The 14,375-nt window shown below is 36.6% G+C and overlaps 1 protein-coding gene across 4 annotated transcripts in view; it reads right to left on the bottom strand.

Annotated features, from left to right (window-relative positions):
- The window catches only part of LOC137980480 (uncharacterized), a 50,617-nt gene extending 38,731 nt beyond the window's left edge, over positions 1 to 11,886 (bottom strand). For 2 of the 4 annotated variants that reach the window (XR_011118528.1, XM_068827941.1), the window contains exons 1-4: positions 7,856 to 8,056; positions 3,013 to 3,120; positions 1,470 to 1,566; positions 389 to 480 (exon numbers count right to left, since the gene is read on the bottom strand). Coding sequence is in view for 3 of the 4 variants with exons in the window: in XM_068827941.1 (XP_068684042.1) it covers positions 389 to 480; positions 1,470 to 1,566; positions 3,013 to 3,120; positions 7,856 to 8,056 (498 nt within the window). In the remaining variant the exon portion in view is untranslated. Of the gene's footprint in view, positions 1 to 388; positions 481 to 1,469; positions 1,567 to 3,012; positions 3,121 to 7,855; positions 8,057 to 11,759 lie in introns of those variants that run through there. The other 2 variants (XM_068827942.1, XM_068827943.1) reach the window with 2 other exon arrangements.
- Between the last annotated feature and the right edge of the window lie 2,489 nt (positions 11,887 to 14,375).

The raw sequence follows: 14,375 nt of genomic DNA on the forward strand, positions 1-14,375 counted from the left end.
ATCACGGCGTGACAGCAGCGTGACTGAAGTTGACTGAATCCGATGAACTCGTGCTCAGTTGCGAATATAATCGTGGAGGGGGGAGGGCTTGAAGGAGTCAAGGCAATAAACACATGTAATGCCACAAGACTCAATAGATGTGACATTTTTTGAAGACCTTTGGAGCACAAAGAGAATTGACCAAAATTACTTCTGGCACATTTTTAGAGTAAAAAAATATGCCAATACTTGGCCTTGATGGCACTGTCAGAATTTTGCATGGAAAGGATGTCCTTCATCAGGATTTCATTTTATGTACTGTGTCGCCACTTTTTGGGCCATGTCGCTAGTCAGAGATTTACCCTGGCAGGGCTTCTTTATAGATCGCGGAACACCTGAGGTTGTTTACCTTCGATTTTCCACCTTTTTTGATACTCCACGAACTTTTCTCCAGTAGGGCCCTGAGCTTTTTGTCTTTACACATCATTTCATCCAAGGAAGCTGATAATCATTAGCAACAATAATTATCATTAAAAACTCTATTTAATTTAAACATTGGAATACCTCAACAAAATTCTGCCATTTTCTGCAAAGTTATTTTCAAAATACATGTACATTTGCACAGGCAGTCATGTGATTTCAAAAACTAAATTTGGAGCAAAAGCTGTAAGAGCCCTTTTGGGTGCAATTCTTGCATGATTGCATTATGCACATGCATTACTTCTGCTCATTTACCATGAGCTATCTGGAAATGTTCTATGTGCATTATTAATATTAAGCAATCAACTGGTTTTCTTTTGTAGTTTGGAGTAAATAAGCACTTATAAATTTCTTCAAAGACTACAAATTTGTGCTGGTCTTTAAAAAAATTTTAATACTTGAGTTTGCATTCGAAATCATGAGATTACCTACACTTCTTTTTAACAACCAATGCAATTTGTATCTTAAAGGGGCAGCATCACGGTATTTTATGCTCAGTGTGGAAACCAAAAAAATGATGCATGTTAAGAGAGCCTTCCAAGTGCCAAATTGTAGCGCACTGGAGGTGTTTATTTTCCCCTGCAGCTGTGGATTATTAAGATCACTGGAAATAGATTGAAATTTGATAAATGTTGGCCAACATTTTCAATTCTGGACTCCACAATTCAGAAAATTTATGACTTTCACATGGATAGCCTTTTGTTTCAAAAATACTTTTAATTAACATTACATAGACCGAATGCATAAATGGCGGCCAAAAAAATATTCTTTTGTTTATGTGCTAATTAGACTCACTAGACTCGCTCTCAAGCAACATTTATTTTGTCTTTTGTAAATGCAAACGAGGCTAGTGAGTCTAATTAGCACATTATACAAAAGAATATTTTTTTGGCCACCATTTATGCATTGGGTCTATGTACATTTCTAATCCTTTCCTTGGGTAATCAGCAATGTCTTTTTAATGTTTGCCATTTTTGCTTCCCAAAAAGCATGTAACAACATACTATCACCTCTAATTTGCTGAGGGAGTCCATCTTCAGTAAATCCCAATTGCTCAAGGTAGAACTTGATAACAGTTGTATTGGTGGTATGCCGCTCTTGAAGTTCCTAAAAATTGAGAACATAATAAAATATACCTGACATTTAATTGATTGATAGACTGCGAGCAGTTCCTTCATAAATCAGTCAAGCAGGCCGCTTTTCTGAGGCAGTATTTTTTTTGTCATGCACATGAATAAAGAGGAAAGAAAGAAGGGTCTGCACCCGTTTCTGTAACCAACACGTTCAGAATCACCAAATCTGCTAATCTAATTAGTGAAAGTGGTACATATATGACAGATGGTTCCACCTTTTTATTGCTAAATCAATGCAAATAAACACTCAAAATAGCTTCACTAATGGCACAGGAATATTCATGTGCATGTCGCATTCAATCAACTAATCGGAAAGGAAACTGCAGGAAAAACTGCTTTTACAGAATTTAGCTTGAATTTAATAAGCGACAGTCCAAAGAAGAATGGTAAAAAGAGTGGTAGAAAAGCCAGGCAGAGAGAGGCCTTATGTTTTTGCCGGATTTGCAGAATAAATGTTAAATTGAGTTTTGAGAGTATTTTGACAAGTTTCGACAGTGTGACATTCGTCCACCACTATCACGGACAAATTCTTGTTTAGAATGGATGACTTGTCTATCATAAAATCTGAAGTCAGAAGACTGAACTTGTTCTGCAGAAATGATGACTTGGTACTTGTTTGAAGCCATTTTCTTCAACAAACTCCCCTTCTTCTTGAAGGCAACTACCGGTACCGTCCATAGATAATTGTTCAACCGAATCTGGTCTTCAGTGATGCTGCGACAAGGAACGATTAACACAATCAGTGGCGTTTGATTTGGGTCATGCATGTCCTTCTTAAGAGGACAAAGCTCTCATAAGGAATGATCTTGCTGAAACCAGTTGGTAGCACAGCCATGATATACTTGCCCGATAGGAGGGCTTTGACCTGAGGTTTCTGCTTTTGTTGGGTTCAATGTTTCCCATTTGAAGGGATAAATGATCAAAATCTACCACAAAAGCCATATTGTGCTTGCCATTTCCCAAGCAAAATTGAAGCACAATCTGACATAAAGGGATTAACTTGTCAAAAAAAAATGATAGTGGTCCATTGTCAATGGACAAATCTGAATTTCCCATTGCTGGACAGGTGCAACTGGAAATTCTGAATGCGTTGGTTGCAGAAAAGGGTGCAGTCTAGTCCCTTCTTTCTATCCTCTTCCCAAGCCTCCCTCAGTCTTTTTATTCGTTTGTGTGACAAAACACAACCAGTGCATGCCTCATTTATGAAGGGACTGCTCGCAGTCAAATTAACTGACTGTTATTCTTGTACTTTAAAGACACCAGGACAGAAATAATTATATAATCAAATGTTAAGGGATGCCCTACATTGCTGCATAAATCTCTTAAAATCTGCAAGTCTATAAAAACCTGACAGTGTAAAGTCAATATCATGTTGTGCCAAATTTGTACTCATTATACATTACAAAATAATTATCACTACCTGACAGAGGACTGACTCACAGCTCTTCTCTCCATTGCAGCATGTCAGTTCAGACAATAATTCCATTAGTTGGCTATGGCACGTCAACCAGTGAGCAAGGCCATTACACTGTAAAAGACAAAAAAGAGAGAAATCTTTTTTTATTAATACCACTCTGATATACAGGGATTTAGTTGGTGTTTCTTATAATTTATATTTATCAGTTTGATTATTATAAGTCTAATATTTATTATAATTTAAATTATTTAACAATTATTTGCCGAAGGCGAAGTGATTATCGGAGAATATTCACCTATAATCACGGAGCCTGAGGCGAATAATTGTTTTAGTATAAATACACTCAGGTGATTATTTCAAGAAAGAGAAAAAAAAAACGTTTCAACGCGAAATCATCTTCACTTACAGTGGTACAACGACTACAGGCAGCCATTTTGTCCGTCGAGGTGATTATCAGCTGATAATCCGAGATAGCGAGCCAATGAGAGCGCGCGATTTTGTATAATCACCTGTGTACATGTATTTATACTAAAATAATTTATTCCCTCTTGTTTGGGAATTTTTTGTAGTTAGAACAATGGTAAACTATGCAGTAAATCAGGTTGTATCTCGGTCATAATAGATTGGATCCTTCGTTTTATTTTTTCTCCATTTTATTCTCTGCTTTAATCCTCTGAAGCAGCCATGATATCTAAATAGCTGAATCAAGGTACACTTCACCTTTTATTTTACCACATTAGTTTATACAGTGTACCTCTCACTAATCAAGTTCAAGGTTTGTACCGTTCGTTATGTAATTCATGATTTCATTAATTTTAATTAATTTTAGTTATTTGTATTTCTTCAGATGCATGGTAAGTTATTATTTCGTATTGAAATATTTCTATTTAGTTAGAGATTTTAGTTAGGTGTCCCCTATCATCAGAGGATACTCTCCCCTGCTAGACTTATTTGACATGTTAATAAAGTCATTCTTATTATTATTATTATTATTATTATTATTATTATTATAGATTGTAGTTTTTCCCGTCGATTTATGTTACAAATCAACAAGATAAAACCCATTACTTACAGTACCCGTCATGAAAACGAGGTTAGTATTAAGATAAATGTATTTATTATACATGTATCTCTATTCGGTATAATGATCAGGCACGTGGAAAAGGAAACTAGTGGAAGTCAAGAGAAACGCTGCACTGCTACAAAAATGATTGGTATGCATAAGAAATGTGACAAAGGAAAAAAATCCAATTGGCTTTTCTAATAGTTCTCATGAAAAGAATCAACTAGTTTCACATGTTTATTTCACATAAGCAATATGAAAAACGTACTAGAAAATGTTGCATAAAAATTTCAAATTTATTGGGCCAATACAGCGGCCATATTGTAGAATACAGCCTGCTAAATTAGCCAATCATAGCCCTGGCACAATTTACTGGCACAACTGTATCTGAGAGACATAATATTTAATTTAAAAGTGCTTTTAATTAACGGTCCACATGGGATAAAAATAATGATAATAGGGTCCCATTTACAGGAGATCTATGAAATTCTCATTGCTGTTTTGAGAGTCAAATTTCTTGATTTTCTAGTCTACTGAGGTGGAGGTACATGTACATGTACAGTGTATATGCATTTTCTGTGGGTACTCCAGCTCTTATCAAAAGTCAACTTTTCATTTTGATAGATCTGACTAAGTAATTATTACTGAATTAAATACATGTATTCTACCTACATGTACAATCAGAAGTATGTCTGAAAGACTTGGGATTTAAAAAGATCACCATCATCATCATCTTATTTCACACAGTTTTCCTTAACACCGGGGATTTGTTGCATTTTTTGTGCTCTCTATCAATATCGTAAATCGCTTTACCCTCAGACAGAGCACCTCTTAGGGAATATACTGTTGTTTCCATATGCTGCATCCAAATGGCCAAAATTGTCAACTCTCTCTTGTTGTTGTTGTTGTTGTTCTTCGTCTTCTTCTCATTATTATTATTATTATTATTATTATTTATCTCAAGTGGTAGTTGTTGTTGTTGTTGTTCTTCTTCTTATTATTATTATTATTATTTATCTCATGTAGTAGTAGTAGTAGTAGTAGTAGTAGTAGTAGTAGTAGTAGTAGCAGCAGATAGCTACTACTACTACTACTACTACTAGTAGTAGTAGTAGTAGTGGTGGTAGTGGTGGTAGTGGTAGTAGTGGTAGTAGTGGTAGTAGTGGCAGTTTAAAAATGCCTCCTACAGCAATTTTAAGTTCATGGTGCCTAAGCATCCCAAACATAATCAACCACTGAAAAACCTCTTAGTCATCTAAAGTTAATATTACATGTATTTCACACAGTACAAAAAAGGAAATAACACCACAAAAATGCTGAACTATGGAACTAAACTATTTAACGAAGAAAGAAAAATGAAGGAAGAAAAGACAGTCACACATCATGGTATTCTTAAACTTCATAAGGAATACAGCTTTAGATGAAACCGGTCAATTGAAAATTCTTATTGAAAAATTTGTAACCATAGCTAAGGTGACTAAGGGACATAGTTTTTTGAGATTCACATTAAAAATGTCGAACACCTGCTAAAATGCTATTATTTTTAAACATATCTTTATTATCCTTGTTTCTTCAAAACGCCAGACATACCATTTTGAATTCATCACTTCACGTATTCTTATTCCGGAATATGGTGAATCAAACGCACTTTAAGTCAATGATCGAGGGAATGGATCGCGCTCCAAAGGTATTACAATTTTGCTCCATTATCTCCAAATTGAAACAAAATTCATGATAAGAAACAAAATAATTTTTTATCGCTTTATTTATTTTACCAAAAGTTGCGGGAAAATTCCAACTGCTAACCCTTTTATTTCAACGGTGAAAGCTGGTCGCAAATTGATGACTCCTCCATGTAATTATTTAATCACAAAGGGCAAAAATTCAGTCACAAATGCGATTGTATTGGTTGCAATTTTGATTACGGATTTACCGTAAGCATGTAAATACATTGGACGGGCCTAATTATTAGTTTTATAACTTGTTTAAGTTTCCGCATAATCCGGTGTAATTTCCGCATAATCAAGGCATGTTTCCACATAATATGACCAAAAATTTCCGCACAATCTTTATTTTTTTTCCGCATCCTGTCAGAAGCCATGAAAATTATCCAAAGTCATGATAACACTTTAATTTGCACAGTACGTAAAACACACTAAGGGCCTAAATAATTATCAAATGTGAAATGATTATGTTTTGCTTGGTTTTAGCTTGAAGTCATAGTCAGCATTTTTTAGTTATAACCACAATGCTTTGCTGCCTCTTAATTTTGTAAAAATATCTAGTAATCTGTCCAAATTCATATTAACACTTCATAATTATTATTACAGCAAATCATCATTAATAGCAAACAATCATATCAAAATGTTTTTGTCAAGTCAGCAATAATAGGTTTTTTCCATAATGCATTGCACATCCTACAACTAGTACATTTTACACACTTTTGGGTAACACGTTGTGCATTTTGAAATATCCCTATCAAAACAAAACAAATTATTAGTTTGTACCCATCAAACAGCTGTTCATTAATGTTACAATGAAGCAATAATGTCTATTGGACATCCCAGGCAACTTGATAAACTTTTTTTCAACCTCTGCCCATCTCTATCAGCTCTAAACAAATGTAACAAACAGTGCCAGGAAACACAAAAGTGATCTTCTTTTGATCACGCTTGTACATCATGTCAATCAAGTTGTCCCTTAAAAAAAATGTCCTTTAAGAACGGAGCTCCCAGCAGTAAATGCACCCCCATAATCATTGTTGACATCTTCTCTCAGTTCAACAGGGCCTAATCACTGGTATTACTTTCAGCAGGTAATAATCGATCATAGGAATCATCTTCATCTGCTGCAATGGCAATGATGCTGTCTTTGCCAACTAGATCAGCCACATGAAGGTGGACAGGCTCAACCACGCGAGTTTCACTTTGGGCTTGTGTGGTAGCAGCAGATGCCTCCCACTGTAACATGATCTCCTGCAAGCCATCAACCAGTTCCTTGTTCTGGCAGTCATCGAAGTTGTTGAAGAGACACTCTCCACAGTAACAGGATTACATCACCTTGCATTGCTCTGGGGTGGTAACTACAGAGTGCAATTTAAGGATGCCCTTAACAGTTTCGAACTTGCATCCTTCACGATTACGTAAAATGGAACGTACAAAATTGAATTCTTCTATTCAGGCTGACTGATTTGGAGCAAGAAGGAAATGATGACTGTGCAGGTTTGGAGAAATGATTTGTTAGATGGTCACACAGATCTTTGGCATTGGTTATGCTTGCTGTTCCACGTACTACTGCAAGACTGGCCTGTTGTCGTACGTGGGATCCAGCAGCATCTTGCTCGCCTTTTGCATGGGATGTTTCAAAGAAGTTTCTTTGAATTGTGAACCCAAAGTTTGCAAGTGAACATGACAAATCCCCAATGAAGTGGTCCCTTGATTTGTACTGTGCTGCATAATGTAGCCATCTGTAAACTCGTGCAGTTTGGTGATGCTGTACAAGAATTTCTTCTGAGAAATTCTTGTACAATTACAAGTACACGTAACACAGTAACACAAACATTTTAAAAAAGAAAAAAGCACAAATCCAGGCTACTACTACCATGGAATGTCATTAGTGGGCAGGAATCTAATATTTTTTTGAACAAGGTACCTTCAATGCATAGCTGACAACTCATGCAATGACCTAAGCATTGTTGAGGCTTTACCCCAGACTGAAGCCTGATAAATATCAAGTTTGAACTTAACAAAGTTAAGCTTTTAATAGATTGCGTGGGTGTCCTACCTTCTCAAGAAAATCTTGTTCCACTGTTTTTTCTCGTATTTTGTCAGATCGTGATCTTTTAAGAGGTTTCAACTTTCTGAATGACACTTTTCCAGAATAGCCAACAAGATAATCCAATGGAGAGAACGCTGAACGTTTCTTCTTGGTAACACTGTCAATTTCAAAAATACCAGTCAATAATTTAATAAGTTCTTTGTGCATTAATTATTGTTTAAATTTTGCAAATTTCCTGTATAATGTATTTAATTTCCATTGAATCAATTGCTCTGTAAAGATAATTTATTATGGTGCCACCTGTTCCATTCTGTATGCAAAAAAGTAAAAAGTAAAGTTCTACTTTTTTGGCCACAACTGCCCTCCAAGTTACATTATATAACCTCATTATAATTATTATTATTTTAGCTTTTTAAATTACAAACCAATAATATGTTATGTTCAAGATTATTTTATTTGTCATGCCAATGTTGTTAACCTTGTCTAAATAAAGTGGCAATTGAATTTCAAAACAGCCACTGAAATGCTACAGCTGTAACAAACACTTTTGAGAGCCAACTCTGGGTCATTTTCATCCAAACTAGGTGACACTCTCAAAATTTCCCCCCAAAAGCCCAGAAACCATTTGCTCATAGCCCAAGGCCCTTGTCATTTTCACAGTGGAGTCTCACTGACATCTGTTATCATGTGATCACTCCGTAACATGTATTCATTCATTCTTGATGGCCCAAACTTTTTGAGCACACAGTAATTATTTGCAGTGTCCTCTCAAAAACTCCAAAGAGCTCTTTTCCTGATTTTCCTTTGCCTTGCTTCCATTGACATCACATTGCCACATGTTTATCCACAGTTGAACCCTTTGCCTGCTGATTCCACAAAATTACAGCTCCTCACCTATTACCCCATCAAGAACTTGATCCTTGGTTAATTTCTTCAAGTTCTGCAATTAGTCTTAACAATATTATGTACCTTCACCGAACAAAGTGCAATCCAGGCATTAACAAGGGTAAGGCGCAAGGCCAATTCGACCTCAGTGCCCACGTTATTCACACTCAAGAACAGCTGTAACCACATAAAATTATGTTCATTTTTGCCCCAAACCCAATAAGTTTATAAAGAGCCTTCCCAAGGGGAAATTTCTTCACAGTTGCCATTATGATATTTTGACCTCTGAAATACCTAGGACAAGTCATCATCCTCATGTATCACACACAACCTTGAAGTGGCTCACTTTAAAATTCTATAATTAGGGTGCTACATGTACATGTAAGCTTCTTTTCACACCACAGTCAAAGATCATACATTGGATGGTCTCACCAATTAAAGTGGCCATGTCAGTGAACCTGAGTATGTAAATATAATGGAGTCCAATTGTCTCTCTCTGCACACCAGGCAACCGAGGCAATGAACATGAATGCTTCTCAAATTCTTTCCATTTCCAGTAATTATTTCTCACCCTACACCCTTTTCCATGGTGACAGTTTCACTGCCTCCTCCAATCCTCTTTTAGTCAATTTCCTTATGCTGTGTAGTTTGCAACATTCCTTGCTAGAAATTACATGTACCACTTCCAAATGCCTTTGACATACTACATGTAATAATTCCAAATCTGTCCAAGCTTAATGTTGCTGTTTGGACAAAATCACATCTCAATGTTTTTCCAGTGTCAGTCATGTTGCATCAGATAGCAACATCATACAATATTGCAATGAAAAAACGTTCTCTAGTTAAAAAGATTAAAAGCATAAGCTTTCGGGTATCAGGTTATAGCCTTTAACGAATGAAAAAGTTAACGTGCGAATGGAAATACCGGTAATACGAAAGGGGGTTGCAAAAATTTTCTTCAAAATAGAATATAAAAAGAAGTGTGAAAAAGCTAACAGATAAAAATTAATGTAAATGAGGTCTATAATTACAATAGAATAGAGTTCACAACAATAGTGTTGTGCAGAGCTGGGGTTTTCTGCCTCATCAAAGCATGAGTTTTGATTTTGTGTTTACAGGCCACCCTTTGCTAAATTATTGCCTAGAGAAGACCAAAGTTTCTGGTGAATTTCACCTTCGGCCCCCTGTGCTTTTGGGTCATGCAGTTTGCAGAAAAAAAGGCTTGCCACACGAACAGCATTGTGAATCACAAATAAGTATCTACAGACAGACCAAATGAGTAGACAACATTAATATTTATTTGCCCAATAGTGTTAACATCCTAATGATGGTATTCCAAAAGATTTTTCCCTCAATGAGCCCTTCCACCTCCGTCTGCCAACTTCATTGATCTTTCTGTAGCCCTGGGTGTTGGTTAATTTTCTTTACGGGTCCTGCAGTTGTCAACTTTTCAAGAGGGACTTAAGGCCTTCACATTGACAGAATGTCATTGACTTAAAGAAGGTGGTACATCTTTTTCTGTTACCATTGGAGACACCATTACATCCACTTTCCATCGTTGCCCATTATCTACATGTAAGTAGCTCAAAGAAGGAGGTACGTGTACATCTTTCTCTGTTACTTTGGGAGAGACCATTAATTTTAATTTGTTTGTCCTCCTTTTTCTTCCATTTGGCCTCCTTACATTTTTCACCCAAGCTTAGTTGCCACCTCTTCATCCCACCATTCCACCAAGATCAATGTCAAGTCTCTCTTCACCAAGATATCCAAATGTCTGCCCTTGCATCATCCCCAGGGGGACCTTCATGCAACTCCTCATTTTTAATATCCTTTGTCAGCCAGTCCTTTCAAAACAGTCATGCAGTGATTTACACCCAGCTCCCACATTCCCCTCCAATTTAGGCCTCTGAGAATAATTTCTATAAAGGTCTCTCGTACTGTTGCATTCATTTCCACAGCCTCACAGTGAGCACTGTTTTTGTACTGATGCTTTTTTCAGGCATGAGCAGTTTCTTTAATGTCCATGTCTTCAACCTTTGCAGCTCAGAGGTGCTATCGCATAAAGAATACTATCTATAAGCATTTCAAACTCAGATGTGATGATGCCCAGTACCTGCTTACACATTCCTTTGGCTGAGCGACCTGTGCTGAGCCATTAGAACTGTACTGTAAATTACAAAAAGGGCCCTCTTTTTTTTCCAGGTCAACAATTATTTTAATATATGTATCTCTTGATCTCTAATTAAAGGAAGCTTTTTAAATCCAGAAGGTTTTTCAGTAGAATACGGTCAACCACAGCATGCACACCATCTGAGATATTTGTCATTTTTATTTACTCTCCCTCCCACTCTGTGATCTCTCCCGTCCTCGCATGTTCAATAAAGTCACTAACTTTCGCTCTTGTTTCTCAATTAGAGAAGCGGGGAGGATCGAGACCGAAAGAAGCGCAAGCTGGAGATATTTAATCGTTCCGTGAATATTCCCTTGGCATAATTCTTCTGTACAGTCCAATATTTTTCAGTTTCCAAAATGAGCCGTTGATACGAGAGAGAGACTTGAGACTTGGAGAAAACAAACCAAAGTAATATTAACGTTAGAGAGAACCAACCATGCAGGAAGTGATTTCATGTAAGCCTCAAACTTACCACATTATAAACCCGTGAATGATTGAATGCAAACAAACCTGCGTGTGTGAAATACGTAAAGATGTTAATTCGGTGCGTGAGAACTTGAAGAATTGACTGTGCAGCGAGTTGTTTATCAATGATGTCTGCGCAAATAACGCCGAAATTGTTTCCTTTTAGGTATTAAATGCTCACTGCCAAGCGCAAATGCTTAATGGAAGCTGTCTAAATAACTCGATTCATTCACCTGTTTTGTTGAGAGACGAAATAATATTATTTCGTTGCAGTCTTTGAAACTGTCGTCTGGTCGAATTTATACTTAAACGTAAATTCTGAAACTGACATGAAGGTTTCTGACAAATTGAATGACCAACAAAAACCTGTTCAACTGTTCTACGTACCTTTGATTTTCCCTTTTTTTCCTCATTTCTTTTCCGATACGCTTCGTTTCAAATGAAACCTTTTTTCAGACAACGGCGACGACGAAGCCGACGTACATGTAGAGGTGAAATCGAAAGTAGAAAGCGGAAGTAATAATTGTTATTGGATGCCCCAAAGACATATGAACCGCTGTTTTCACGTCACGTGACCTTTTTTTCCATAAAACACGATGATGGTGAAATTATTTTTCCAGAAATAAAAAGAGCAGTTCAAAATACTCTACCATGCCGATTTTCGTAAGTATATCGTTTAAACTGCTGTTGTTGCAGTTGAAAGAATTTATAAGGATTTGTATCGGAAGTCAGTCACGCTTCAATGATTTTCATACAAATAGGTAGGGTAGGGTAACGTGTTCTTCCTAAACTTATTGATGACGATCAGACTGGTTTTCTTAAAGGCAGATTTATTGGAGAAAATATTAGACTTATCGATGCCACTATTAACTACACAAGCTTTAAAAACATTCCTGGACTATTGCTATTCCTTGATTTCGAAAAGGCTTTTGACACAGTTGAGTGGTCGTTCATACAAAAAAACTTTTCAACAGTTTAACTTTGGCCCGACCATTATCAACTGGATTAAAGCTGTATTTTGAATAATGGCTGGTCTAGTGATTTTTTCAAACTCGAAAGAGGGGTTAGACAAGACTGCCCTCTCTCGCCTTATTTGTTTATTCTTTGTGTGGAGGTTCTAGCGGAAGCAGTAAGAAAAAATAACGAGATCAAAGGAATAACAGTGAACGATCGGGAAATAAAAATTAGCCAGTGCGCTGACGACACCACTCTCATTTTAGATGGATCACAAAAGTCTTTCACTACCTCTCTAAAGAGATCAGAATTTTTCAGCGAAGTATCTGGCCTCCGTTTAAACAGTAAAAAAACGGAAGCCTTTTGGATTGGTGGTAAAGTAAATAGCGAGGAGAAACTTTGCCCTGAAATCGAGCTGATATGGATTATGGACAAGGTAAATACTTTGGGTGTATGGTTGTCAACTGACCCGGTAATAACGATGAAAGAAAACTATAACGAAAAGTTAACAAAACTTAAGGCAACTTTGGGCTGTTGGGAGTTGCGTCGACTTAGTTTACTTGTCATAAAGTAAAGTACGATCGTCCGGGTGAGTGTATTCCTGAGAAGGACTGTTTGAGATGACATTGACTGACGTTTCGACAACCTGAGCGGAAGTCATCTTCAGAGTCAAGTGATTTGTGTAACGTCAGCAGATACTATAAGAACTCCGGTCGTAGATGTCATTGGTCAACTTATTCGTGATGTTATTGGTCGACTGTCATCTCAAACAGTCCTTCTCAGGACTACACTCACCCGGACGATCGTACTTTACTTTATGATATGACTCCTGGGTTCAAACCATTTACAATTTTAGTTTACTTGGTAAAATAACTGTATTAAAAAGTTTAATAATCTCGCAACTTGTTTATATTCTTTCACCTTTGCCAACAGATCAAAGAGTAGTTAACGAAGTTAATAATCTCTGTTACAATTTTCTGTGGGACGGCAAAGGTGACAAAATTAAGCGTGATACTATGATTAGTGATTATGAACAGGGTGGACTAAAGATGGTTGATGTAAAGATTTTTAGCAAGGCTTTGAAGGCAACTTGGATTAAGAAATACCTCGACCAAATCAGGGGCACCCAAGGAATCTGTTCCTCGCATTATCTGTTCCCCAGAGAAATCTTGCTGGCTGGCAAAAATACAGGTGTTTCGATGAGCTGGCTGGGAAATTTTGTTATTGATAGAGGTTTTGCCAGGGAATTACTAAATTTTTTTAGCATTTCAACCCGAGCTGGCTGTAGAAACTCTGAAGACTGAGGACGACTTAAAAAAAAAAAAAAAAAACCCTTTCCCTCTCCCAGAGAATAGTCACAAACATACGACGGCTGGTCAGAGTGATTGCGCTTGAGTAGTATAGGAGTTGGGGGTATGAGATCATTTTGTAAAAATGCTCTCATCCCAACCCAACTCCATACTACTTTACATTTGACGGTTACATATTTTTGATCTCGTATTTTCGGTCTCATATTCTTGGAAATCTATATGTTTTATATTTCTGCGAATCTATGCCGTGGCGTGGCAGAATGGATCCAACGCAAAATTTATTTTGGAACTATATGTTGTTAAAAAACCTAAAATAATATCTCATATAATAGTATAATGAGTTGCCAAGAACTGCATAAAGAACTTGTCAATATGGAAGAAGTGGTCTGTCCATTTTGTAATAAGCAAATCTCGAAACATACGAAAGAAATTGAGCAATGCTGCAGTCAACCTGATATAGTGAATGATAACAATATGCTAGTTTGTAAAAAATGTGGGACAGTTAATGGCTATAAACCACTTATAGAATTTGTTGATTTTCACTCAAATAAGCATAAATTCCATCGTAAAAGTGTTTACCAAAGAAAATATCATATAGAAAACATAATGAATAATATAGCTGTAAAAAATGGTTTCCAGATTTATGTAAAAAATATGGATAAAATAATTCGAATTTTTGCGGCTATCGGGGAAGTTGTGAAAGATGTTAACATTGATAGAAAGCGTATGATTAACATAA

Source organism: Montipora foliosa, chromosome 12, assembly GCF_036669935.1.
Source record: "Montipora foliosa isolate CH-2021 chromosome 12, ASM3666993v2, whole genome shotgun sequence".
Classification (NCBI taxonomy): domain Eukaryota; kingdom Metazoa; phylum Cnidaria; class Anthozoa; order Scleractinia; family Acroporidae; genus Montipora; species Montipora foliosa.